The following is a 26635-nucleotide window of genomic DNA, read 5'->3' on the forward strand; positions in this document are numbered from 1 at the left end:
GGACCACAGGAGGGGACACAGCGTCGCGGCCGGCGGCCGGCCAGCGGGTGAGAAGCGGGCCGGGCCGGGGGAGGGGGCGCTCCGGGCACCCTCGGAAGGGCGGGGCTGGCCGGGGCGGGAGCGGGGGTGGGGCCGGGGGCGGGGCGGGGCGGGGCCTGCGGGGAGCAGGCGCGCCCTCTCGCGGCTTCCGGCGGCGGCGGGCGGTTCCGGCGCGCGCCGGGACGGCGGCTCGCTTCGGGGGTCCTTGAGGGTGCGCGCCGGCCTGAGTGGACGCCGCGGCGACCGCCATGCAGCTGACAGTGAAGGCGCTCCAGGGCCGCGAGTGTAGCCTGCAGGTAGGGCCGCGGGCCGCCGCTCGCCCCCGCGCTGCGCGGACCGGCCGGCCGGGAGGAGGCGAGGGCGGGGGGAGGGGGGCGCCGGCTGACCCCGGGCGCCCCCTGCGCCCCGCCAGGTGTCAGAGGACGAGCCGGTGTCCACGCTGAAGGAGCGGGTGTCCCAGACGCTGAACGTCCCGGTGCGCCAGCAGCGGCTGCTCTTTAAGGGCAAGGCCCTGGCAGGTACCGGGGAGGGGCGCCGCCCGGACCTCCGCGGGCGGCGGTGGGGGCGCGGCGTGCTCGGCGGACGGGCCCTCGGGAGGGCCGCGGGGCAGCGCCTCCTGCGTCTCCCGGCAGATGGGAAGCGACTCTCCGATTACAGCATCGGGCCCAACTCCAAGCTCAACCTCGTGGTCAAGCCTCTGGAGAAGGTGCTGCGCGAGGAGAAAGTGGCCGAGGGCCCGCCCGCGACACCCGCAGCCTGGCAGCTCGTCTCCCAGATCCTGGCTCGCCACTTCAGCGCCGCCGATGCCAGCCGGGTCCTGGATCAGCTCCAGAGGGTGAGAAGGGGTGCCCAGGCACCCAGAGGCCCAGCCCGCACCCCTCCCCGACTCCTGCCCTTCTCTCCCCAGGACTACGAGAAGTCCCTCAGCCGCCTGACCCTCGATGACATTGAACGTCTGGCCACCCGCTTCCTGCACCCCGATGTGACTGAGAGTGTGGAGAAGGGGCTCCCCAAATAGGGTTCTCAGGCTGTGAGGAGGCGCGCCTCCAGGCCGGCTGCATGTAGCATTAAATGTGTTCTTCCCTGGCAGTGTGCTTCTTTGTGCCAGTGCTTGATCCCACGGCCAGCCCCTGCACCTAGCTCTGCCATGGGGCGGGACGGGGGTGCCGGGAGTGCCACACCCCGCCCGCCAGGCAGGAACCCGGGCCTCGGCACAGGGGTTCCCGGGACCCAGGAGTGCTGCCCACTCCTGTCCCCTGGCCTCTGGCCGCGGACAGTCCACCCGGGCCCCCTGGAGTGCGGCGGCCAGTGGGAGTTGGAGGCACGTGGGTCAGTGCCCCGGGTCACCTCAGGCGCCACCTTTGCCACGTAGGCCCCCCAGCTCTCGGCCCTGCCCCATGTGGACCCTTGCTCAACCTGTTTCCTTTCCTGCAGCCCCGGTGACAGCCAGTGTCCCCTTGAGTCACCTACACAAGCAGGCCAAAAGCAGAGCACCAGCCTGGCGTTGCAGAGATGGGGTTTCATGGCTCTCTGTACCCCAGCTCTTCTTGGGGGAGCCCCTGTGCTGGCCTTGCGGTGACAGGTGATGTGACCCTGAACCCCAGGCTCCTCCCCCTTAAGAGAGGGCTCCCCCCATGTCCGTGCCCTCCTCGCTGCCTGAGGAAAGCTCGGGGTGTGGGGAGGGGGGAGTCAAGCCAGGGCTGAGTGGCACTGGGGGCGCTGGGTGTCATCTGGTCACCCCTCCTCGGCAGAGGGCCCCGGGAGGAGGTGGGGGGAGCAGGGGCAAGCCCTGCCCTACAGACAGCAGCGCCCACTTTGGCCCGCAGGGATGCTGAACCTCAGGCAGTGGTCCCCGAGGCCCTCCCAGATTTTCCACCAGGAAACTCGCACCCGAATCTTAAGTAGCACTAAAGGTGAGTGTTAGTCTTTGGGTTTGGGTTTTTGCCCCGGGGACCCTGCGGAGCGTGAGCTCAGCCCTCGGAGCCTTCTCCGCACGCCCTGAGAGTGCCTCTGTGTCTCTCCCCAGCCAGCCCGTGGCTGCTTTCCAGTCATCACCCAACAGTTGGCATTGCTCCCCTCACCCCCATTCAGCAGCGCAGCTTCGTTCAGCCGTGGCTTGGGAGCCTCCTGCCTGGTTTTTGTCGCTTTGTTCTCAGGTGCAGCCAGCAAGGCCCCGTCATCCCTGCACGCCTCAGAACTGGCTTGGGTTTCCAGTCACTTTGACCAGGGATGTGGCAGGAGGCGGGAGATCACTTCCGGGCACCCCCGGGCTGTGAGAGGGACAGACACACCTACCCTCACGGCGCAAACCTCAGACATGGTCACCGAGTCCCTCATGCCAGAGCCACCCAGCTTGGGGGTAACTGACGTGCCTTGGGAAGCAGTTAGCAAGGCAGTGGATCCTGGGGGTCAGAAATTGGGGGCTAGCGCCAGTTAGATGGGGAGACAGGAGTAGTGGCTGGTTCCTGGTCGGCCCATTCCAGGATGCTGGGGGTCATTAGGGACCACAGTCAGGACCCACTTGTGCATACTGTGGCAAGGGCAGGAGGCGCTAGAGGCCGAGGCCCAGCCAGCCACAGGGAGGAACAGGGAGAGAGAGCAAGCATCCACGAGAACACGTTTCCAGAAAGGGGTGGCCAGCAGTACCCACAGTAAGAAGAGCAAGGTGGCCGGTGGCATCCGTGCCCAGACCAGCAAGGGCCAGGCAGCGAGGACATGTACCGGGCCATGGTGGCAGGAGATGGAATTGCTGTGAGGAGGGAGGAACCAGTGGTGGCACCCCATCTTTGCCCAGAGAGTGGGCTGGCACCACGCGCACCTACAGGAAACCTTCCCTGGGATCCTCACACACACGTTGGCAACTGCCCTCTTTCCCCAGAGCAGACAGTGCTAGCAGCATGCCCATGCCACACCAAGCAGCCCCTCAGACACACCCTGCTGCCCACAGGGTGTCAGGACCACTCAGCCAGCCTTGTCTTGAGGCCACACCCGGCAGTGCTCAGGACTTCACACCTGGCCCTGGCGCCTGGTGTTTCCCGAAACCCTAGGTGGTACCAGGGATCCAACCTGGGTTGGGCGCGTGCAAGGCAAGTGCTTTGCCCACTGTGCTACTTCGCCAGCCTTTAGCAGCCAGACTTCAGCTCAGAAAGCAGAGAGCCCCCTTCCCCTCTCCCAGTTCTCCCTTCACAGGCAATGAGGTGAAGCAGAGCAGGTGCCTTGTAGAATGTTCCCGTGTCTGGGTTTGCCTGATCCCTTCCTCTGGATTGAGGCACTGCACTTTTGTTTGGGGCTACACCCAGTGATGCCCAGGGATTCCTGGCTCTGTGCTCAGGAACACTCCTGGTGGGGCTCGGGGGGACATATGGGGTGAAGGGGTATCGCCTTCCCCACTGTCCTCTGGCTCTGGCCCCTAGGCTGGACAGTTTGGTGTGAGTCTACGGAAAGGACACTCCCCTGCAGCTCCCCGATCAAGAGGTTGTCCCGTTGTTGAGGGAACAGTGTTACTGGCCACGCTGGTGGCTTCCAGACCTCTCCATTGTCCTGGTGCGTTTTCTCTTTGGGCAGAAGCATTCCCAGTGGTGGTCAGTAGCTCTGCCCAGCATACCCGGATGACCATATAGTACCAGGAATCAGGCCCAGACCTCTTGTAGAATGGATTGAGCCATCTTTGCGGCCCAAATTTTCCCTTTCCTGTTCAGCTTTGCTTAGGGTGTCCTCCCGGCTCTGTGCGTAGGAATCACTCCTGGCAGTTTCCCAGAGGACCCTGTGCAGTGCCTAGGATCAAACCCACATCAGCTGTGTGCAACACAAGGCCCCCCACCCGCCAGACTGTTTCTCTATCTCCCCCATTCTCCCTTCCTTTTTTGTTTTTTGGCTATGCATGGCAGTGCTCAGAGATCACGCCTGGCAAGGCTCAGGGGACCATATGGGGTGCCGGGTACTGAACGTAGGTGACTCTACACATGACGCTATCACTCTGCCCTCCCATTTTCCCTTCCTAATGCTCAGGTCTTTTGAGGTGGTGCCTGGAGAAACTGGCCGGCCCCACCCCGTGATCCCAGATACTTCCACCCCAACCTTCCCCCTTGCCCAGCTGCAGAATATCCTCTCTAAGTCTTTTGTTCTGTAATGATTATGAGGTGGCAATTCGCTATAAGGAGCTCCTCCCTCCCCTGCTTTTTGGGGAGGTGCTGAGGAGGGTTCCTAGGGCCTCCATCAGGCATGGTCTGCTTTACCTCTGAGACCCCACACGCCTCTTGATTTTTGAGGTAGACTTGTAAGAGTGGATGAGATGTTCCGCAGACTGAAAGGTTCCTAAATCGTAAGCTTGCAGATCAGTGGGACCTGAATGTGAGCAGCCACCTACCTGTCCCCTCCAGGTCTGACCCATGCCAGGACTAGCACTCGGACCCTCAGATGCTCCAGCTCTCCTGGCTCTGGCGCCCATTGGCCCTTGGGCATTATGCCCTGCTCCTCTGGCCCTCCTGGCGGACACCTTACATTTTCCTGACTCAGTCTACACTGAGTCTTTCCAAGGCACTCTGATTCCTTCGGCAGGGATGAGCACAGTGCCTGAATGTTTGACTAGGTCAGCTAGGAAATACACCTTTACCAGGAGGTGCTCAGGGACCTCTGAGTGCTTCCTGTCTGGGGTGGCACTGCCACTCTGACCCTGTGGTGCCAAGGATTCCCTGGGCCACCTCAGCAATGCTTGGGGGCCTCTGGGGGGTAAAACAGGTCAGTCCAGGAAGCTCCTCTTTCAAAAGGACCTAGTGACACACAATAGCATTACAGCCACTCCTTTCAGTTTTTGTGCTTAGTTTGGAGCTCAGGGATTACTGCTGGCTCTTTGCTCAGGGATCATTCCTGGTGGCGTTTGGGGCACCCTGTTGAGTGCTAGGGATCAAGCCCAAATCAGCCTGAGATCCCCACAGGATGCACTATCTCTCCGGCTTCTTATTTTACTCTTTATGTTGTAGTTAGTTGCTTTTTAAGTCACATTTGGCGATGCTCAGGGGTTCCTCCTCGCTCTGCACTCAGGAATTATTCGTGGTGGTACTCAGGGGACCATATGGGATGCCAGGGATGGAACTTGGGACGGGTGTGTGCAAGGAAAACGCCCTACCCACTATACTATCGCTCCAGCCCCCAGAAATGGGTCTGGTGTGCAGAGCCAGGAATAACCCTTGAGCATGCCAGGTGTTGCCCCAAAACTTAAAAACAAAAACCCAGCTATATTGCTGCACTAAAAGAAAGAAAGAAAAATTGTACCCTGGGGGCCAGAGAGATAATACAGGGGTAAGGTCCTTGCCTTGCACACAGCTGACCCAGATTCAGTTCCTGGTACTGCGTATGTTCCTCCTCGGCCCTCCAGGAGTGACCCCTGAGTACTGCCTAGTGTGGCTCCAAATCCCAAAGCAAAATGGCTTGTCACCTCACTGCCAACAGCAGGCACACTCCAGTGGAGAGGAGCTTTGTCCTTGGAGTGGAGTCTGCCGGGAGAAGCTACACGGAGCTGAGCCACTTCCAAAGTTTCCCGGCGTTCTTTTCTGTGCGCCTGCCTTCCCAAGGGCCCTCCAGTGAGTCATTTGTTCTCGGTTGTTGTTTGGGTGGTTGGTTTGGGGGCCACCCCAGCAGTTCTGGGGGCCACCAGGGCGACAGTGGAGGTGCTCGGAAGGTCACTGTTCTTGTTTTATTCTATTTGGGGGCCAGAGAGATAGCCTAATGGTCTGAGCACGTGCTCTGTATTCAGGAGGTCTAGACTTGAACCCCAGTATTGCATAGTCCCTGTGTGCTGCCAGGAGTCTCTGAGTTGCAAGCCAGGAGTAGCTCCTGAGCACTGGCCCCAAATTAAAAATAGATCAGTTCAAACTGGAAACATAGCTCAGTGGGGAGGGCGCTTGCTTGCATGCGGCCAACTCAGGTTCAGTCCCCGGCATCCCATGGGGTCCCCCTAGGCCCATCAGGAGTGACCCCTGAGTTCAGAGTCAGGAGTAAAGCCTGAGCACTGCCAGGTGTGTCTCAAAAACAGAAATGATAAATTTGAGCTCTTGATTTTTTTAAATCGCTCTATAAGTATCTGTTGGGACTTTTGTATGGGGGCCACCCCCAGTGCTGCTGCTCCTTGGCTTTATGAGGTCAGGGGTAGTGGCGGAGCCACACCACAGCTCTTGGTGGGTTGTGGTAGGCACGTGCTCTGCTCCCTACCAGGCACCCTCTCCTCTGCACACAAAAACGTGTCTCTGTGACTCCACATCAGAAAGCAAATAAAGTGCATGCCTCAGAACTCCGCACTGTCTCCAATACTTGTGCACTTGTTTGTCCTTCGTACTCTGCCTTGGTCACATAGTGACGCATCCTGGAAAGAAGTTTTCTTACCCCTTGGTGGTGCTGGAACTAGAACCCAGGGTCCACCCCTGCAAGGCAAGTGCTGACCCACTGGCCCCCATTCCAGCTGGCCTTCCTTTTGTGGATGACGGGGCCACAAACTTGCTGGCTGTGGGGTTCACTGGGTCGTGGTACGCTTGGGGTTGGCCCTCCTCTGTTTGGGTGCTCACTGGGGGTTATTCTCACTTGCGGCACATTAGTTATGGTGGGGTTTCTCACCAGGGATTGCTGTGGTGCTCACACACATCCTTGCCAGGGGTGACACTTCCTGGTCATGGTGCTGGTACACTTTAGGGGGCACTGTCTCTGGGTTGTACACCTGTTTGTGGTACTTACTTACATCTGGCCTCTGTGCAACAGGAAATGGCCTGCGGTGCTAGTGACCACAGACAGCAGAGCTGCCAGCAGGTTTGCATTTGGCACAGGTGGGAACTGGGGACTTGACCTCATGCCCATCAGCTTGCAACGCAGGCTCATGTTCTCGTCCTCTGAGCCTTCAAATCGTTTTTTTTTCAGTTCTGCTGCTTGGGATCATTGAGAGTCTCGTCTTTCACATTTTGTCCCTTGCAATCAATAGGTGCTGGTGCAAAATCTGCACGGAGCACAGGCAAAGGCACCAAAGCAGACAGATGGTCCAGATGGAAGAGAAGCAAACAAGGTTGTAATTCAGGCGATTAGATGCCTGATTGGGCAGTGTGCAGGTGTGCCTGGGACTGGAACAACAATTCCCAAGGCCTCTCAAGGCCCAGAACCATAGTATCGTGAGTGGGCTCTTTGCCTTGCACGTGGCCAACCCAGGTTTGATCCCCAGTGCCCTATATGGTCCCCAGAGCACCACCAGAAGTAATCCCTGAGCATTCCAGGATGTGGCCCCCCACCAGAAAAAACAAACAAGGGGGCTGGAGCGATAGCAAAGCGGGTAGGGTGTTTGCCTTGCATGCAGCTGACCCCGGATTCGATTCCCAGCATCCCATATGGTCCCCCGAGCACCGCCAGGAGTAATTCCTGAATGCATGAGCCAGGGGTAACCCTTGTGCATCACTGGGTGTGTCCCAAAAACAAAAAAAACAGAAAGGTCTCAGATGTGACGCTGGAGCCACGAACCGAAAGGCCAGTAGCTGGTTACAGAAAAGTTTGGTTGTCGTCTTTTCTATACATGGGTTCGTGCGGGCCACTCTTGGTCAGGAATGGCGACAGTCACAGAGGCTGCAGAGAAGAGGAGAGCGGGTATGTGGACAGAGGAGAGACAGCGAGGGGTCACATCACACAGTGCTTATAGAAGGCAGAGGAAGGAGCTGGGTTGGATCACAAGGGAGTCAGTCCCCAACCATGCTTGGCCTGGCATTTCAGCACAGCACAGCGCAGGGATCACCAGGGCAGTCCCAGGTGCTCGGAGAAGAGTGCAGAAGGCCGAGGGAAGGGGACTGAAGACTCCACGACCTAACCTGTTTGCCCAGCTGGAAGGGCCAGGGTTTGGGAGTTTGACATGAAATGGGATACTCGTGGCGGATCTGGGCCCTTAGAAGGGATAGACTTTGGGAGGCGGGTGGGGAGAAAATCCAAGGAAGAAGCTCCTGAAGCCTGGGGGAGGGGCTGTTGGGCCAAGCATTGACAACGGGAGAGAAGCAGAGCAATCAGGGAGCTAAGATGGACTGTAAAAAAGTTTGGGGAATTTTAAAAAGATTTTGTTCGCTATAGCACAGTGGGTAAGGCGTTTGCCTTGCATGCAGCCAACATGGCCGACCCGAGTTCGATTCCTCCGCCCCTCTCGGAGAGCCCGGCAAGCTACCGAGAGGATCTCACCCACACGGAAGAGCCTGGCAAGCTCCCCGTGACGTATTCGATATGCCAGACACAGTAACAACAAAGTCTCACGATGGAGATGTTACTGGGCCCGCTCGAGCAAATCGATGAACAACGGGAGGACAGTGACCAGTGACCTTTTATTGGTGGGGGGGCGGGGGGATGTACCCAGTGGTGTTCAGGGCTTGCTTCTGGCTCTGTGTTCAGGATCACTACTGCCACTGCTGGGGGAACCATGTGGGGTACCAGGGGTTGACTCAGGGTTAGCCGTGTACAAGGCAAGTTTTACCTGCTGGGACTATCTCTCCAGCGCTGAGCTGGAATGGATTTAGAGGAGTTTGTAAAAAGTATTTGACTTTTGAGGTTTGTTTTTTTTTTCAGGGGGGAGTGTAAATTTCCAAAAGAAAAGAGGGTGCGGTGGGCCCACCCAGGGGATTTGAACATTTGGTGGCCGAGGAACCAGGCCCCAGGCTGGTCTGTAGCACCGTAGCACTGTCCTCCCATTGTTCATCAATTTGCTCGATGCGGGCACCAGTAACATCTCACAACAAATTGTGAGACTTGTTATTGTTTTTGACATATCGAATACATTACGGGTAGCTTGCCGGGCTTTGCTGTGCAGGCGAGATACTCTTGGTAGCTTGCTGGGCTGGTCGGTAAATCAGTTTATTTCTCTCTCTTCCCTGGTGTCATTAATCTCTCTCTTAGCAGTCAGCAGTAGTTTTGGTCGTAGTCCTAGTCATCGAAGTTCCATCATCCTAGTATCCAGTAGACCTCAAAGTCCTCTCATTCATTAGATCCTCTTCCTCATCTTGATGTAGTCTCATAGTCCTCTACTTCCAGTCATTGTCATTATCTGGTTCTACTTCTAGTCCCAAAGTCCCAGTTCTCCTTGTCTTCAAAGTCTCATTGTCGACCTTCTTGTCCTCAGTGTCTTGTCCTCAATGTCTAGTCCTCAGCGTCTAGTCCCTAACATCTTCAACATCTCATCCTCCTCGGCCAGTCTCGACTTTCTTGTCCCCAACATCTAGTCTTCAACATCTCCTTCCCAACATCTAATTTTCATCTCATCCTCCTACCCCTTACAGCATAGGTAAAGGTAAAGGCCCTCCCGTTGTTCGTCGATTTGCTCGAGCGGGCCCAGTAACGTCTCCATTGGAGACTTTGTTGTTACTGTGTTTGGCATAGTTTTATAGAAATCATGAAGCATAGTTTTATAGAAATCATGAAGGGTGGAGAAACAAAGGTAGGGTTGAACATTATCATAACCACAAAGAAAGGTAAGGGGACTCCTTCAGGAGATTAACTCAAGGACAAAATCTCATTTGAGGAGAATACTCCAGATTACTAGGAGATCCGCTGAAGGGTGGGATTCCATCCAGGGTGTATTGCTTATTTCCTCAGCTAGTAATCCATTTAAACAGTCATAGTAAATTTACTTCTTATAATATGTCTAGCAATGTCATTTTTATGAACACAGTCACTGTCACTGTCCTCCCGTTGTTCATCGATTTTGCTCGAGCGGACCCAGTAACATCTCCATCGTGAGACTTGTTACTGTGTTTGGCATATTGAATACGTCACGGGTAGCTTGCCAGGCTTTGCCGTGCAGGCGAGATACTCTCGGTATATTGCCGGGGTCTCCGAGAGGGGTGGAGGAATCGAACTCAGGCCGGCCACGTTGCGGGCATGCAAGACGAACACCCTACCTGCTGTGCTATCGCTCCAGCCCATGAACACAGTAAGAGATATATTAAAGCTTAAAGGTTGGCTCTCCCTGGGGACATCTTGCTATATATTCCAGACCATAGTCCTCAGTCTCTGAATGTAGCCTGCCCACACGGCAGAGTCTGGCAAACTCCCCGTGGCGTACCCAATACGCCAAATACCAGTAACAATAATGGGTCTCATTCTCCTAAAGAGCCTTGAATATAGCACTTTCTTAAAAATCACAGGGCTAGGATGAAGGAGAGTTACTGGGGCCTGCTCGAGGCAATCGACGAATAACAGGATGATCTGTGATCTGTGATAGTCCTCAGGCCAGGTTAGTCTTTCCTAACCCCAGCAGGATTCTTATTCAGTTACTTTTTTTGGGTCATGACAGAGTTTGTTCATGACCGTGCTCTTAATTTACATTTAAGTATTATGGTGCTTGACCTGTCCCATTTCGATACCAGGGTAGCTTACAGCTTGCTCTGGGTCCATCCAGTCCCTTGTTGGGACCCTTCTCTAGAGTGCTTGGAACTGTGGTTAACTGAGGCTTAAGTAAATCCGGATGCCCAGGAGTAAATATTTTGGAGTCAGTTAACTCCCATGTTACATAGCATAGCAACAATTGTCTCCCTGTTTCTATACAAAAAGGACATTGCTAAACGATATAAAGGGAAGAGAAAAGCAATATAGGATTATTAGCGCTTGATGGAATTGGGTGTGTCTCAGTTGCACTGTTGTGGGAGTGGCTCAAGAAACTTAAGCTCCCTGCGGGCGGAGCAAGGACAACCCAATGTTATCCAACTTGGGAGGCTGGTTATAGCTGGAGGTGCTCATGAGTGACCCCTGGTGGCGGTCAGGGTCCCACCACCACCACCGCATGCTGTGTGGGAACTCTGCTCCTTCCTCTCAGACCAGCTAACGAAGCTCTTGTTGCTGAAGGTGCAGATGGAAAGTAGAACCGGAACCTCACACGGGATACTGGGACTATCAGCTCAAAACCTCTTTTTAATCATGATAAACATGCAAGGCCACCGTGGAAGTGAGGGCAAAGAACAGAGAGGAGTTCAGGGCCCGAGGGCGCATGCGTAGAGACGGGAGCAGGGTTTCGGGTGGGAGGGGCTCAAGGAGTCATTCCTGGCCGTGGTCTGGGCTGCGACTTTTCAGCCACTGGGCCACTAGCGGCACTTCGGTTGCTGTGTCTCCGCCTTTCTCTGTGGCCCCACACAGCCCTAGTCTGCAGTGCACTGAGTGCAGTGTGTGAGGGGCGCTTCTGGGCCCAACGACGTGTTCCGAGGGTGCAGTCCCCGGGTGAGCAGCCTGTGGCCAGGTTCGGCTCTTCCTTCCCCGTCACCTGTGCCGATACCTGCCACTACCAGAGCCTCCCAGGCTGCCCTCCTCTGGGCGCCTTATGCCAGGGTCGGCCGCGTGCCGCTGGAGTCACTGCCCCTCCGGCTCGTGCGCCCGGGGCCGCCAAGTCTCCAGGTGCCTGGCCAGGTGCTCAAGGAGCACCCTCGTCCCGCCCAGGTCGGCGGTGGGGTCCCGGCCCGCACCCACCTCCCCCGCAGACCACGGAAGGGCAGGCGGCCACGACTCTCTCGGAGTCCTGGCTGGGGACAGGTACTCGAGTCACTCGGGCGCCGAGCAGGGAGGAGGCCGCCGCCAGGGCCGCAGCGCGCAGGTGCGGCGGGCGGGTCCCGCCCCGGGGGCGGGGCCGCAGGGCGCGCTCGCGCCTGCGCTGTCCGTGGGCGCGCGCCGGCCGGCCGGGCGGGGAGGGGCGCTGCGGCCATGCACGCTCGGGCCGCGGAAAGCGACCCGGGCGGCGCCGGCGAGTCGGCGGACGGGCCGTTTGCCGACGCTCTCATGCCGCAGCACGCGCGGCCCAGCGGAGACGCCGAGCCTGCTGCGGACGGCCCGAGAGATCACCGGCACACCTTGTATCCTGCCCCGGGGACCGTGAGGCTCGGGGACCCGAATGGCGGGCGGGTGGCTGGCTCCGGGGAAAGCGGGCGGGGACTGGCGGGGCCCGTGGGGGCAGCGGGGCGGGCGGGGGGGGCGCCGCCGTTGCCAAGGCGGCCTCGCGTCGCGAGGGGCGCGCCGGCCACCCCAGGGCGGGCGCTTGCCGCCTTAACGGAGTGCGCCCAGCGTCCTGCGGGTCCCGTTCCCGGCGCCGCTCGACGCCCAGATTGCCCTGGGCGCGCTGGCGCCCGACGGAGAGCCGCACCGCCTCGCGGTGGAGAAGGACCTTCACGTCGAGGGGAGCGTGCTGACGGTGTAAGTGCCCCGCGGGAGCCGGGGCAGCCGTGGGTGGATGGCGGGCTGGCTGCCTAGATGCGGACCGCGCAGGGGAGCCCTTCAAACTCGGCCCTGCCGTCTTCACCTTCAGCCGCTGGAGAGCAGGGAGCACGCGCGTCCTGAAGGTGTCCATTCTTACTTTTCTGGACCAGCTGTGCCTGGTCCTGCGGACTCTGCAGCGCTTTGGTCCAGCGGCCCCCCTCCCTGAAAGCGGGCATCGTTGAAACGACGATTTTCGGCAGAGACTCTCAGTGTGCAGCGCTGGACTTTCGTCTTCCAATGACTCGATTTGCTTCCTGGGCACTTGGCTCTATACATGGTGCTTGACTTTTAACAACTCTGGGAAATAAAACTGACTGGCCACTGGGTGTCTGAGGTTCTTTCCTACTTACTAGCACCTCCGAATCGTCTCGGCTTTGTCCTCAGGTGAAGGGGAGGCTCTGGGATGCGAATATGCAGGTAGGTAATAGAGGTCGCCACGTCGTTTCCAAAAGGAGAACAATACCAGTTGGTTCGACGTTTGAAAGTAATTTTTTTTTTTTGCTTTTTGGGCCACACCCGGCGATGCACAGGGGTTACTCCTGGCTCTGCACTCAGGAATTACACTCCTGGCGGTACTCAGGGGACCATATGGGATGCTGGGAATCGAACCCGAGTCGGCCACGTGCAAGGCAAATGGCCTCCCCGCTGTGCTATTGCTCCAGCCCCTGAAAGTAATTTCTCAGTGTTATTGTTGTACTTAGTTAATATACGATTTTAGCATTCAGTTTTTCATGCAACACTAATCTTCCTCTTGGTAAAATTTAAAATCAGGGCTGAAAAGATAGTACAGGTGTTGATAGTACCCTGCAGTCAGGTGTGGCCCAAACCTCCTCCCAAACCCTTTTTCTTTTAAAGCAATTTTTTGTTGGTTTTGGGACTGCACCCACTGGTGCTCAGAGGACATTTCTGGCTCTGCACTAATGATTTACACCTGGAAGTGCTCAGGGCACCATCCAGGGTGCCAGAGATCGAGCCTGGGTTGGCATGTGCAAGGCAAGCACCCTAACCACTGTACTACCACTCTGGCCTCTAAAGTAATTGGGGGGGGGCTGGAGCAATATAGCACAGCGGGTAGGGCGTTTGCCTTGACACGGCCGACCCGGGTTCGATTCCCAGCATCCCATATGGTCTCCTGAGCACCGCCAGGAGTAATTCCTAAGTGCAGAGCCAGGAGTAACCCCTGAGCATCGCTGGGTGTGACCCCAAAAGCCAAAAAAATAAAAATAAATTTGGGGGGTGCCAGAGAGAGTACAGAAGTAAAGGCACATGTCTTTTGTCTTTTGTACAGCTGTGACCATGAATATGGTTCAAACACCCTGAGCATAGAACCAGGAGTGTCCCCCTCAATTTCTTCAAAGCATGAATATGTTAAAATAACATTTAATGTGATTTCTTTGCGATTTTTGTTTACTATAGGCAAAATATTCAATGAAATCCACGACAAATGCTGCAAATTCCGAATTCAAACTATCTCAGTTAAAAATTGGTCGAGGCCAGAGTGATAGCACAGCTGTTCGGGTGTTTCCCTTGCATGTGGCTGACCTCGCTTTCCATCACCAGCATCCCCTATGGCGCCCCAGGCACAGCCAGGAATAATTCCTGAGCACAGAGCCAGGAGTAACCCCCTGAACATCACGGTATGACCTAAAGACAAAAAAAGGTAATACATCTGGAAATGAATGCTTTTTCTGTCTTTAGTCACACCTGTCAGTCCTCAGGGCTTGCTCCTGGCTCTCTGCTTGGGCAACTCCCGATGCTGCTCACGTGTGGTGTTGAGGATCGAACTGAGATTGGCCATATGCCATGTGCAAGGCGTGTGCCTTACACTCCAACCCCTGAAGCGTGTTTTTCAGCTCTTACTCTGTCCAGGAAGCAGTGGGGGCTGAGCCCCACCCAGTGTGGTGTGACTATTCTCCATCCCCACCCCAAGTCACTTGTATTTTGTTTAGTGAGGTCGGACGGCCCCACCGGAGACCCCTATCTCTAGTGGATGCCACTGGGGGGGCGCACCTCACATCCTGCCAGAACTCTGGGCTCAGGGTCCTTTGCATTCTGGGGCCTTATGTCCTGACCTTGCTCGCCTGCATGTATGCATGTATGGGCCAGTGTGGCCCTGCTGGGCGTCTCTGCCCCTCCCTCTCTGTGGTCCTCAGCCCCTGTGGTGTTTCCCCGTCCCCGGTGTTAGCAGGAGTGGGGGGATGCCTTCGGAAGCACTGGATGGTTCTGAGGAAAGCCTGAGAGTGGGAAGGCTGACCCCACCTAGGGAGCAAGTTCCTCTCACCTCCAGTGCAAGAAGCCACAGGGCTCCACCCTGGGCTCCTGATGTTTCTGGAAGGGGCAATACCCAGATCTGCCGGTAGGTGGCACAGGTGGTCTGGCCCTGGCCGGGAGTTGGGGGGCGGGGGCTGGGAATCCCACAGGTCGGCCTCCCGCCCGCCCCAAGAACCACGCCACACACAGCCCGGTCACTTTCCCCACATTTAATTAGGAAACCAACGGCACAAACAGACAAACTCATGCAACAGAAGAGGCGAGAAGTGGGTCCGTGGGAGGCGGAGGGACGGAGAGTAAGGCACTGCCGCCTCGGCCCCTGGGGCCACTCGGGGGTGAGGACGAGGCCCCGGGGCTGCAGAGCACAACGAGGGTTTGGCAGGAGGGCCGGAGGGGGCTGGTGCTCGAGCCCCCGGCTGGTGCTCCCTGGCTCAGAGACGGGGCCCTGGGTGGGGGGAGGCCAATGCCGGAGAAAGAGGGGGTGCTGTGGCCCGGTCGAGCCCCAGTGGCCCCGCCCGTCTGTGGGCTGGGGGGCATCTCCGAGGAGGAGGACGGTGCCCCAGGGAGAGGCGGGGGCGGGGAGGCAGCCGTGCTGGGGGTGGGGGAGCGTCAATAAATAGGCGGTGGGCGGGGCGGGAGGGGCTATTGCTGCCGTGGGGGCCCCGGCTGGGACCGCTCCCCTCCTCCCCGCGGGCCCCCAAGCAAGGCACTAACGAAGGGCCCCCCAGGGCTCAGCGCCCCCACCCTCCGTGCCACCCACCCCGGGGCCCCGGCGAGAGGCCGCCCCCTCACCGCGCCCTCAGCTGGTGCTGGACACGAGGCTGATGATGTGCTCCAGCTTCTGGCGCAGTTTATGCTTCCGGCAAGAGGGATCCCGGTCCAGGGCACTGAGAACCTGGGGTGCGCAGGGTGGGGGCACTGTCCCGGGGCTCCCTGCGCCCAGCCCCGTCCTCCGTGCCCTGCACGCCTGCGGCGTCCACTCCCTGAGCCCGGCCCTCCTCACCCCCACCTCTCCGCAGGCCTCCGGGATCTGGCCCCCATGAGCTGGGACTATTCCCAGCAGCACCCCACGTTTGACCACGCCCTGCTCCCTAAAGGGCCCCCCTTCTCTGCCAACCCCAGGCTCCCACTTTGGGTCTAACCCAGACACCTGCATCTGCAGTCAGTAAGGTCACTGACACTGCCCACAGCTGCCAAACCGCTCATTCCCATCTCTGCTTCCCAGCCCACCTGGGTCGTGTCCTGGGATCCCCGCTGCCTGAGGCCTGCCGGCAAGTTCCCAAAACACAGGCTCCATGTCCCCTCTGCCCCCTCCAGGGACACACGAGCTGAGCCCAGCTCACTCCCCACCCTTGCCACTGGCAGACCCGTGGCCAAGACGCACCTCCTGGCGGTACTTGGTGACATAGAAGTAGAGCTCACTGAGCGCGCTCAGAACGTTGAAGTCACTGGCGTGCAGGCGGGACTGCTCCACCAGGTAGGCGTCCATGTCCTGGTCGCTGATGGAGGCCATCTTGGCGATGTCTCGGTAGTACCTGCAGCACCCTGAGTAGGTCACACACAGGCCAGCAAAGCCTCAGGGCGGCCATGTCCCAGCCTGGGTGGGGCGTGCACCCACCTCTCCACCCAGCTCTTGTAGCTGGGGATGTCCTTGGCGTAGAGCAGCTTGTTGGAGGGCGAGTCCTTGCCCAGCCGGTGCTCGGACGTGGAGCAGGAGTCCATGAAGGTCTGTGCCACCACCGACAGGCAGGCGTCCGTGATGCTGCTTTTGTGGATGTCGAACACGAACTGCGGGTTCTTGATCACGTTCACCCAGAAGCGCAGAGGCAGGCTAGGCGGAGGGACACGCCCGACACCCAGTGAGCAGCTGCCCCCTTCCCCTCTGTACTTCTGCCCAGAGGTGGCCAGACTGACAGGTGGCAGGTGGTCATTAGCTTGGAAGTGCCGCTCTGGTCCAGGCTGTGGCTCGAACGAGCAGCCCCCAGCTCTGAGCCTGGCCCCACGCACGAAACTAAAGGGCGTGCCTCCAGGAGGCTTTCCGCAGTGATGCGTGAGCAGACAGCCCGCGCGCCCCGCCCCCAACGCAGCCAGGCAGCCGAGCCCCGCACCCACAACATCAGCACTGCGGCGTGGTCAATGGCAGCCTCAGGCCAGGTTATTGCCTCGGACACCCCAAACTCTTGCCCCTATGTGTCCCCAGAGGAGGGTACCAGTTGCTCTTCCAGGTATGGCGCACATCGGGGTCGCTGATCTGCCGCTGGTCGGCCTGCTCGTCCAGGAAGTCAAACATGTACTTGATGGCCAGCGGCAGGGCTGAGCCCCGGTGTGCTGTGCTGAACACGGTCTCGAAGAGGTCGTCCACGAACTTCTGCAGCGTGCCCTGCCAGAGAGCAGCGAAGGAGAGTGGGAGGGACGGCCCTGGTAGTGGGCTGAGGCTACGGCAGTGTGGGGCACACCCTCACCTTGGTGGCCAACAGGCGTGTCAGATAGATCTCGGAGACCATCTTGCTGCCCCGGTCCCCCTCTCGGTGGTCCGCGTGCTCATGATTCTTCACCAGGTGCCACAGTTTGGTTCCCGTCTCTTGATCGGGCGTGATCATGGGCGCACGCGAGCGGAGGCTGTCAGGGCTGCTGGCCGTGCGCAGCAAACTCTCTGGGGCGGAGGGCAGTGGTGCCCATTAGGCAGGGTGCCCCCCGATGCCCGCTGCCCCACCTGGCCAGGGCTCGGGGCGCTGTGGCCCAGACACCTACCGTAGCGGCTGAGCGAGCGGGTAAAGGTGAACGAGCTGGCCATGTTGTAGGCAGACACTTGTTTGGGCACCAGTGCCACCAAAGAACCGTCGGTCACCTGGATACCCAACAGCACAGAGGGCAGCACAGGGGGCCGAGCCGGCCAGCTGCCAAGCAGGCTCTGGGTGGAGGGCCCCCGTCGCTTACCTGGTAGTGGGCCAACGAGTTGACCCTCTTCCAGTCACAGTCGACCTTGGTGGTGACATCATCGTCCTGTAGCATGATGCGGGCCATGCGTCCCTGCCGCCACTCTGCGGGTCACACACAAGTGTCCCTTAGAGCCTGTACTCCCTCTGCACAAACCAGAGCCCAAATGAACACGGGGCCTCACCCAGGTCCATGTCTTCGGCCTTGGGGCGCTGGGAGTAGGGGATGCCCTTGTACACGGCGTCCAGCAGCTTGTCTTTGGTCTGGGTGATGCTGTCGCAGTTGAGAACCTTCACCGGGACCTGGGTGCTGCCCTCACTCTCCGGACACACACAGTGCAGGGTCTGAGGGCGATCACAGCATATAGTGGGCCCGAGCAACCCCTGCAGCCCCGCTGCCCGACCCAGCCCCGGCGTCCCCTCACCAGCGTCTTGTAGTCGATCTGCTGCCGGATGAGCTTGTCCTCACTCAGTGAGTAGCGTGCCTCACCCGTGATGGCATCAATGGGGCCCTTCTCCATCTGCTGCTTAATGGCGCAGTACAGCAGGAAAAGCGGCTCCCCCGCACACTCCTGCTGGCACACGGGCACAGTGGCTGTCTGCCCCGGTGCCCGTGCCCACACCCGCGCCCGTGCCATGCCCCACCCACCCACCTTCAGGAACTTATGCAGCAGGAACGTGAACCAGTTGGTGAGCATCTTCTCAGCCACCGACTCGGTCCTAGGATGACAAGAGTGCTGGGGCCTGCAGTGCCAGGCCAAGGCAGAACCGGGGCCCGGGGGCGGGCATACCTGCGCAGAAGCAGCTTCGGGTGGTTCTTACTCTCCAAGTTCTTCTCAATGAGATCGGCCAGCAGCTGCTTCAGCAGGCCCGTAGCATAGTCCAGGCGGCTCTGCAGGGCCACCATGGTGAGGGACGCCACAGTGCCACGGTCGCGCATGGAGAAGCTGCTCTGGGCCTCCAGGGTATGGATGAAGGTCAGCACAAAAGCACGGCTGTGCAGCAGCTGCCCAAAGAGGCGCAGGGCCTTCTCGACGTTGGGGGGCGTCTGGGGGAACAGCGAGGTTTGGGGAAATGTGGCCTGGGGGAGGGGGACAGAGACTAGGCAGGCAGGCGGGGGGCCCACCTCCAGCTCCTTGAGCACGGGGTGGGCCTCGATGCCCGGGAAGAGCACCCGAACGGCGTAGGTCCGGTAGTCTAGGAAGGGGATCTGCACTCCGTCCATGTGGTTCGTCAACTCGTTGATGTCCGTCTGCAGCTCGGCGAAAGCTGCGAGGGGGGTGCTGGCGTGAGCTGTGCCTATGGAGGCCCCTCCCCCGCCCCCGCCGCCTGCCACACCCCGGAAGGTACCTTCCTTGCACTCCAGCGCCACCCGGGACTCCAGGTTGTCCATCTGCAGCTGGAGCCGCCTGAGTGTGCGGTCGGCGTCCTGCGTCTTGCGCTTGTAGGCCACCAGCACGGCCATGATGGCCAGCAGCAGGAGGCCACCCCCTGCCGCCAGCCCCACCATGGCGGGCAGTGGCAGTGCGCGCTCGGCTGTGATGTGCAACGTGCCCAGCCAGAACTCCAGGCCCCCCACCAGTACCTGTGGGCACAGGCGAGCATGAGGGGATCCCCGTCCCCACCTCCGCCCCACACTGACCTCCCTTCCCGCCGCTGACCATCACGGGCTGCCGGCCAGTCTGGCTGGGCGAGTCGCACAGGAGCTGCGTGTCGGACACAGTAAGCGCACAGGGCTGGCCACCAATGAGCACCGTGTAGTTGAGGCGGGAGCTGCCCGCAGCCTCAGGGATCAGATTCTTTCCCTGGCAGGAGTAGGGGGTCATTCAGCCAAGCGGTCCCAGCTCTCCAGCCCCTCACCCCTGGGGTCAGGCCCGCTGGCACCTTCAGCACCACGTGGGAGCCGGGCTTGACATCCAGGACACCCGAGGGCCCGAGGGGCTCGAAGCTGGGGTCGGGGTAGTAGGTGAAGGAGGAGCGGTTGAGAGAACGGGCTGTCTGCACGTGGTCCAACACGAAGCCAAACTCGTCTGGGTGTTCGCCCTGGGCCTGTGGCTGTGGCCGGCCCAGGAAGATGCCTGGAGCCTTACACAGCATGGCAGTGTCGTTGATTACCTGACACGTCTGGGGGGACAAAGATGGGTAGCTGGGCACTTGTGACCTCGGGCAGAAGGGGCAGGGCAGGGCAAGGCAGCTGGCACTCACATTGGTGGTCTCAATGCCTCGGTACTTCGCCCGAACCCGGGGCTCCTGGACAGTCAGCAGGTGGGTACCACTCACGGTGATGGCGGTGCTGCCACTGGGGACAGGGTGAGGGGCTGCAGGCACCCTCCCGCATCCCAGCTGGCCCCAGTGCCTGAGCCCAGGGCCTCCCACCCCAACCCCAGCCCTGCCAGTGGGGCACGTGGGAAGCGGCGGACGGGCTCACTTGATGATGCTCCAAGTGGGCTCCAGGCGTGTGACGGTGGGGTCCTGCGTGTAGGTGTAGAGGACATCAGGGCTGGAGATGTTGGCGCGGTCAATGGCCAGGGTGATGGAGGCCTGACTGGGGCCCAGGGTAGACACAGGTGAGATACACACGATGGCCTCGGCATCTCTCCTGTCAGTGGGAGGCAAGCTGACACTTGGGGCTGCTGGGCCCAGACCAGCCCCTGCCCTGCCGGCCCTCCCGTGGCACAGCCCACCTCACAAACTGGCACTCGCCATCTCTCACAGCTACTGTCACCCGGCTGCCAGCGTCCAGGGAGGTGCCAGAGATGGTGAGTCGTGTGCCCCCCGAGGCCGGGCCCCGGCCTGGGCTCACCCGGTGGAAGGTTGGAGTCTGCAAGAAAAGCAGACATGAGGCATGAGGGGAGATCAGAGGCTGGGGAGGAGGCTAGGGGAGAGCAGCACCCCCGAAAGATGGGGGCCCAGGGCCTACACACCACGAAGCTGTAGAGCTGCTTGGACTGTGTGCGGAAATCGGCCGAGCAGTCACCCACACAGAGCTCCACGGGCCCTGGCAGCGGGCTGGGGACCAGTGACTCCTCCATCTCACACACGATCCTGGGGGACAGAAAGTCAGGGCCAGCTGGCAGGTGGGCAGGCGGGCAGACGGGCAGACAGATGCGGGCACTCACCTCTCGGCACTCACGTACTCGGCGGGCAGGGGGTTGCAGCGCACGCCGGCCACCCGCACCCCCAGCTCTCGCGAGGTGAGGCCCAGGTTCTCGCCCATGATGGTGACCCGGGTGCCTCCCTCTTTGGGGCCCATGAGTGGATGGACCTGCGGAGCAGGGCGGAGGCGAGAGGGTGAGCCCGGAGTCGGGTGGCTGTGGGCGGTGACTGGGGAGCGGGGACTGACCTGGGTGATGCGAGGGTGACTGCATCGGGCGCCCTTCTGGCTTGGGTGCATCCAGTTGGCCTTGGGCATGGGACAGTGCGCCCGCAGCTGGCACCTCTGCTCGGAGATGCACCAGCCGCAGTTGAAGCGGGGGTCAGCCTTGAGGCAGAGGCCGCAGCTGGGCCGCTGGGCCCAGCACTTGTACAGGAGGGCTGTGGGCACAGAGAGCATGGCACCGAGGGCCCTGACGCAAGCTTGCCTGCTGGCCTCAGTGAGGGGCCCTCTGGGCCATGTGCACTGCTCACCTCGGAAGGTGGGAGGCTTGTCGATGGGGAAATCTCCATCCCAGACCACGGAGAAGTCCAGCTCGGTGTCCCCGTAGTCCTCACCGTCGTAGGAGTACTGTGGGAGGGGGAGGTGATGGGTGATGGAGGGGCGGATGTGGGGAGCCTGGGCTGGCACAAGCGGGGCCCAGGGGCTCACCGAGGCGTTCTGGCACTGCACGCTGCTGCTGTTGAAGCGCACGGCGGGCACCCGCTGCCGCCGGCCCTGCACCCGCACCACGCACTCATAGTTCTTCTGGCCCGACTGCGGCTGCGGCAAGTTCTTGGCACGCAGGGTGAGCGGCTGCATGACGCCAACGGGGATCAGGAGGTCCCCGCTGGGCAGGATCTCGGGGCAGCCCTGGAGGGCAAAGGACCATCAGCCCGCCCCCGAGCAGCCAAGCGGCAGCCCCCCGCTCTCCGCACACTGCCCACCCATCTCACCTCGGGGCTGCGGACTCTGCCCTCCTGGAAGGAGCACTCGTGGGGGTGGCTGCTGCACACATGGCGGTACTTACACCAGTGGCAGGGGTAGGGGCTGCCCACACACGCCATGCACCTGTGGGAGAAGGCCAGCTGCTGCCATCCGCTCATGGGGCCCAGCGGGCGGCCTGGGCTCAGGGAGGCAGCACTCACGACTGCAGGACGCTGCAGTTGTAGAAGACGAAGTCGGCGCCTGCGAACCTCACGCCCGTCTCCTTGGAGACCAGCTGCAGCCGCACCGTGCGGGTGGCTCCTGTGGCGATGTGGGATGAGCCAGGGAGGAGGGCGGCCAGAGAGGACCCCCAGCCCAGCTGGCCCAGGGCCCCCCACCACTGACCGTGACCCCTGGTGAGCGCGCGCAGCTCCTGCTGGGATGGCGCTGGGCAGCGCAGCTCCCCCGACGGCAGCAGGACAGCGTCACTCTGTGTCACCTCCTCGAAGGCACAGCTCACACCCACACTGAGGTCCGGGACGTTGTGCACGGCGAGTGTCAGCTGGAGGAGGCCGAGGGTTCAGAGCCCGCTGGGTCCCGCAACACACGTGCCCCCCACCCATGCACTCACCTGTACCCCTGGCGAGGTGACTGACACGTTGTTGGGCCGCACCCGCACCTGGACACACTTGCTCAGCTCCTCGGCAAAGCCCTGCGGGGCAGCCGCACCAGGGCAGGCCCCCTGGCGGCAGCATCTGTGGGGGTCAGGCCAGAGCAGAGGGGGCGGTGGAGGCCCAGCAGCAAGTATGGGCGTGGGCCCTGCGGGTCCCAGGGCAACCAACGCCCTCCCGGCGAGGCTGTGCTCATGAGCAGGGTGGAGGCTCAGGACAGCACCCCAGCAATGCCCTCACCTGTGCTGCAGCACACACCAGCCGCAGTGCGGGTCTCCCGAGCCCAGGCAGGCGGCGCAGCTCACATACTGCTCACAGGTCTCCACCGGGAGCCGGCTCACCTGTGGGTCGGGCTGTCAGCTGGCGCCAGGCTCCGTGTCCACCCACACCCAGCCGCCACGCAGTCCCACCTGCTTCTCACTCAGGAGGTAGATGTGCCGGTGGTCGGGGCTGAAGAGCAGGTCCCGCAAGATGGGGCTGCCATCCACCACCGGCACCGTCTCGTACAGGTGGGCATCCTGGGAGCCATCCACACGCACCTGAGGGTGAGTCCGGGAGCGTTGGCAGCCAGCCTGGCATCCCCGTGGCACCCTGCAGACCACCCCACACACTCCAGGAGGGACCCCTGCCAGGAAGGGCAGAGGCACTCGGGGACACAGCAGAGGGAAGTGGGGCTGGGGTGATGAAGAGAGACTGGCAGGAGCAGCACTGGTGGCCACATGGCCCCAAACAGGGACAGCGCGTCCACGCTGTCAATCCGAGAAAGCTCTACTCCGCATTCCCAGCCTGTGTCCCCATAGCAGGAGAGAGGGACATGATAAGGGATGCATCCACCTTGGCCCCTTCATCTAGTCCCCCAGACCCCGGCAGTATCAGCCCCACATGGGCAGCAGCCAGGGTGGCTGGGGGCCAGGGAACGGCACCTTCTTGAGACTGCCGCTGCGTGTGCCAATGAAGACCACAGAGTGCTGGCGGTAGGTGTAGGCGGCCACGCTGGCCATACCGTCGCTGCTGTCGGCCAGCAGGGGCACACCCTCGATAACGTGCAGGCCGCCCAGTGGCTGGTTCAGCAGTAGCCCACAGAAGTTGCCGTTGATCTGCATTGGCTGAAGAGAGGGTGAGAGTCAGATCCAACGGCTGATTCTGGAAGACTCGGGACTCGCCCTCCACCGAACAAGACGCACAGGAGACCGGGGTGGTGCTGGGAAGAGGAGCAAGCAGGGGAGGGGCTGGGGGGAAGGAGGGGGACGGCCGAGCTCACCGTGTTGATGCACGGCAGCTCCTTGTTGAGCAGCCAGGGCAGGGCCAGCGTGCCCTCGCCACGGTAGCATGACTGGATCCGGCGGCGGATGTGCGCATTGATGGTGCTGAGGGTGAAGAGGCAGAGGATGGTCTGGCGCGGTGGGCTAGCCCGGTTCTTTTGGCCCTGAGAGAAGATGGTGAACAGGACGTCCTCGTCGGCCGGCACGCCTAGGGCCCGGGCCAGCAGCTCGCCGGGCTTGGCCAGGTGGGCACTCTGCACCAGGCGGTACTCCACGCCATGCCAGGAGCAGCCGATGGGGAACTCCACGTACGAGTAGAACTCTGAGTCCCCTGCACACATGCGCACGATCTTGGACGTGAAGAACTTCTCGCCTGCTGTGTCCAGCAGCGTCTGTTGAGTGTCCAGCTGCAGAGTCAGGAAGTAGACGAAGGAAGCGCTGACGAAGCTGTAGATGTAGTAGATGTCAAACGCGGGGTACAAGCTCAGCGTGTCGGAGGGGATCTTGATCTGAGAAGAGACGAACTCGTCCTGGTACACCTGAGGGGACAGAATGCACCGCATGAGGCCCCTGGGAGCCCCCTCCCTCATCGCCCCTGGCAGGATCCCCAGCCGGCCAGCCTCCGTGGGCCAGCGTGCCCTCCCACCCGCGGGCTCCTGCGGCGACACTGGCCACGCACCAGACTAAACATGTCGGCACTGTCCTCGTCGTCGATGAGCTTGCGGGAGCTCAGGGTGGGGAAGTACTCGGACTTGCCATCCACGGCCGTGCCCACGAACAGCTTGCTGGGGCCCTGGCCCTGCTCCACGATCACGCCCGCCATGGAGTCAGGCTCCTGGGCTCCCGACAGGTAGTGCTCCTTGCGGTGGTGGGGCTCGCCCAGCTTGAAGAGGTCGTCGAGGCGCAGGAACTGGCAGATGCCCTGCCAGATGCTCCCGCAGGCCACCAGACGGCGGGCCGCGTAGTCGATGAGCAGCAGCTTGTTCACGTTGTCCACCGGCGCCAGGTGGTGGGTGCACACGCGCATGCTCGGAGGCGGGTAGCAGCGCGCGTTGTCCTGCACAGGCCCCGTCACGTGCGCCCGCAGCTCGGTCAGATTGGGGGCCAGCTTGAAGATGCGGTTCACGGCGCCCACAAACACCTCCCCAGTCACCCGGTGCACGGCCAGGTGGGTGAGCGTGGTGTCTGTCACTGAGAAGGCGGGGAAGGGCCTGCTGCTCCCCAGGGTCCCCTCCATGGTGAGGAGGATGAGGAGGAGCCCGGAGAGGACGCAGCCCGGGGGCATGGCCGGAGGCTGCACCTGGGGACACGGGCGGAGAAGAAAGGGCATCGAGTCAGGCGTTCTGCGGGGGGGCACAGAGCGGGAGCTGGGCTCCGGGAGCGGGGAATGAAAGCAAGTGGTCTGGGGGCCATCAATCACCCCCCAGCCCCCAGCCGGCTGGAAAGGAGCCAGGAGGCCTGGCGTCAGCTGGGCCACACCCAAGGGGGCAGCAGAGCCACGCGCATAACGAGCCCCTGCAGCACATCGGGGAGCGCCAGAGACCCCCAAACCCAGATGGGGGAGGGGAAAGGCGGCCAGAGAACAATCATAGGTGGGGGTGACAGGAGGGGGGCTTGGGGTCTGAGCCCAGGAGGGACCCGCGCCTCAGGCGACCCGACTCCCGGCTCAGCTGCCTCCTCGCCCCAGGAGCCTCCGGCGCACTGGTCCAGGGCTGCTGCCGCCACACAAAGCCAGCCCAGAGGCGCCTGCCCCCACAGGCACGCGCCCAGACGACGGCGGTCAGCCCGAGCAGCCAGACGGCCCGGCTGGGCACGGGTGCCCCGAGCCCCTGGAAGGCAAGCCCGGACCCCAAACACAATCGAGGCTGGGGCGGCAGGGCGCAGGGGGAGGGGGGCCCAGACAGCGGCGGCCGGCCACACCCGGCTCTCCAGCCGGTCCCTGGCAGCAAAGGCGGCCACCGAGGCAGGGCACAGCACGCTCCTGTCACTCCCGGGCCCAGGGGACGCGGCTCCGAAGGTGCGGGAAGCACAGCGGGGAGGGCAGGCAGGGGCCACGGAGCGTGTGCTCCGGGGAGGAGCAGGCCCGGCTGGAAGCCGCGAAGTTTCCACTCAGCCCGCATCTGCCGGCTCTTTTGTCAGGCCCACCTCCCGCACCCCCACGGCCAGCGCCACGCAAGAAAGGCCGGTCCACGGCTGCTGGAGCCGGGGCACAGGTGGGGCGGGCCACCCACACGCGCCGGCTCGGCCCCCGGCCCCTCGCTGCTCCGCCGCCCGCTGACACCGCTCGCGCTGCCCGCGGGTGGGCCCTGCCCCCCGCGGGGCACCCCTCCGCCGCCGCCACAAAGGCGCCCCCGCGGCCGGCCGGCGCCGGGGGCCGGAGCGGGGCCCGACCCCGGCCACGTCGCGCTCGGCCCCCGTCCCCGCCCGCCGAGCCCGGGGCCGCGCACCCGCGGGGCGGCAGGCGTTGGCGGCCAGCTTACCTGTCCCTGCGCCGCCGCTGGCTCCGGGAGGCCGCCCGCCGGCCACGTGGACGCGCCCCCGAGCCCCACACCTGCCCGGCTCGCGCGCCCCCGCCGCCGCGCCCCGCGCCCCGCGCGCCGCCGCCGCCGCCGCCGCCCACACACTGGGCCGGCCCGCGGCCGCCGGGGCCTTTTAAACCCGGACCGTACCACCGCGCGGGGCGGGGGCGCCGGGCACGCCGGCCGGGGGCGCGTCGGGGCCCGCACACCCCCCGCCCGCGCGCCGCCCCGGGCCCCCGCGCAGCCCCCCACCCCGGCCCGCGCCGTGCCCGCGCCCGCGCCTCCCCCTGCCCGCCCCGCCCGCGCGCGCCCGCGCCACACCCCCTCGGGCGGCGGCGCGCGTGCCCGCCCCGCCCCGCCCTCGGGGGCGCGCCCGGGGCCACCTGCTGCGGGGCGCCGCCGCCCCCGAACCCACGTCCCGAGTCCCTCTCCTGACGGATGGCGCGCCGGAACTGCACGGGGACGCGAGGCTACCCAGGCCCTTGACCTCGACCCCGGCTTCGCCTGGCCTCGCTTTCTCCCTGGTCAACGGCTTGATTGCCTGGTCTGGAACCCACCTGGCACGCCCGTCTCTTGTGTCTCCTGGACCAGTCAGGGCGTTTTCGCACGTCGGAGAAGCAGCCACAGGATCAAAACCCTG

At 61.9% G+C, this 26635-nt stretch overlaps 3 protein-coding genes across 4 annotated transcripts; 2 read left to right on the forward strand and 1 right to left on the reverse strand.

Annotated features, from left to right (window-relative positions):
• The first annotated feature begins 171 nt into the window (after nt 1–171).
• On the forward strand, nt 172–1128 carry UBL4A (ubiquitin like 4A). Its single transcript, XM_056108748.1, has 4 exons — nt 172–335; nt 452–557; nt 672–874; nt 947–1128. The coding sequence occupies exons 1-4, from the start codon at nt 288–290 to the stop codon at nt 1055–1057; spliced, it is 468 nt and encodes a 155-aa protein (XP_055964723.1). The 5' UTR covers nt 172–287; the 3' UTR covers nt 1058–1128.
• A 10569-nt stretch (nt 1129–11697) lies between these two features.
• LAGE3 (L antigen family member 3) lies at nt 11698–12602 on the forward strand. The gene is made up of 3 exons (XM_056108749.1): nt 11698–11876; nt 12085–12213; nt 12326–12602. The coding sequence occupies exons 1-3, from the start codon at nt 11728–11730 to the stop codon at nt 12456–12458; spliced, it is 411 nt and encodes a 136-aa protein (XP_055964724.1). The 5' UTR covers nt 11698–11727; the 3' UTR covers nt 12459–12602.
• A 2145-nt stretch (nt 12603–14747) lies between these two features.
• Nucleotides 14748–26103, reverse strand: PLXNA3 (plexin A3). 2 transcript variants are annotated; one of them, XM_056108752.1, is made up of 34 exons: nt 25957–26103; nt 24156–24776; nt 23476–24015; nt 23138–23320; nt 22625–22753; nt 22455–22555; nt 22175–22298; nt 21949–22105; nt 21765–21864; nt 21573–21687; nt 21289–21489; nt 21111–21207; nt 20827–21017; nt 20603–20748; nt 20408–20528; nt 20168–20304; nt 19912–20082; nt 19689–19782; nt 19368–19607; nt 19145–19288; nt 18834–19068; nt 18610–18752; nt 18275–18531; nt 18137–18203; nt 17909–18055; nt 17669–17828; nt 17485–17588; nt 17299–17395; nt 17010–17200; nt 16758–16927; nt 16166–16378; nt 15932–16082; nt 15340–15442; nt 14748–14992 (listed from the first exon to the last, which is right to left on the reverse strand). In XM_056108752.1, the coding sequence occupies exons 2-33, from the start codon at nt 24759–24761 to the stop codon at nt 15347–15349; spliced, it is 5628 nt and encodes a 1875-aa protein (XP_055964727.1). In that variant the 5' UTR covers nt 24762–24776; nt 25957–26103; the 3' UTR covers nt 14748–14992; nt 15340–15346. The 2 variants fall into 2 exon arrangements, with proteins under 2 accessions (XP_055964727.1, XP_055964725.1); XM_056108750.1 differs by lacking the exon at nt 14748–14992 and having other exon boundaries at nt 15326–15442.
• Nucleotides 26104–26635: the final 532 nt, after the last annotated feature.

The sequence above is a fragment of the Sorex fumeus genome, unplaced genomic scaffold (assembly GCF_029834395.1).
Source record: "Sorex fumeus unplaced genomic scaffold, SorFum_2.1 ptg000232l, whole genome shotgun sequence".
Lineage (NCBI taxonomy): Eukaryota > Metazoa > Chordata > Mammalia > Eulipotyphla > Soricidae > Sorex > Sorex fumeus.

Excerpts from the sequence above, each read along its gene's own strand:
- UBL4A (XM_056108748.1), top strand. The coding sequence starts at position 288 with ATGCAGCTGACAGTGAAGGCGCTCCAGGGCCGCGAGTGTAGCCTGCAG. Across the intron at positions 336-451 it reads GCCGCGAGTGTAGCCTGCAG|GTGTCAGAGGACGAGCCGGT; the intron begins GTAGGGCCGCGG and ends GCGCCCCGCCAG. Across the intron at positions 875-946 it reads TCCTGGATCAGCTCCAGAGG|GACTACGAGAAGTCCCTCAG; the intron begins GTGAGAAGGGGT and ends TTCTCTCCCCAG.
- LAGE3 (XM_056108749.1), top strand. The coding sequence starts at position 11,728 with ATGCACGCTCGGGCCGCGGAAAGCGACCCGGGCGGCGCCGGCGAGTCG. Across the intron at positions 11,877-12,084 it reads AGAGATCACCGGCACACCTT|CGTCCTGCGGGTCCCGTTCC; the intron begins GTATCCTGCCCC and ends GAGTGCGCCCAG. Across the intron at positions 12,214-12,325 it reads GAGGGGAGCGTGCTGACGGT|CCGCTGGAGAGCAGGGAGCA; the intron begins GTAAGTGCCCCG and ends CTTCACCTTCAG.
- PLXNA3 (XM_056108752.1), bottom strand. The coding sequence starts at position 24,761 with ATGCCCCCGGGCTGCGTCCTCTCCGGGCTCCTCCTCATCCTCCTCACC. Across the intron at positions 16,928-17,009 it reads CACGCCTGTTGGCCACCAAG|GGCACGCTGCAGAAGTTCGT; the intron begins GTGAGGGTGTGC and ends GCTCTCTGGCAG. Across the intron at positions 15,443-15,931 it reads TCACCAAGTACCGCCAGGAG|GTTCTCAGTGCCCTGGACCG; the intron begins GTGCGTCTTGGC and ends TGCGCACCCCAG.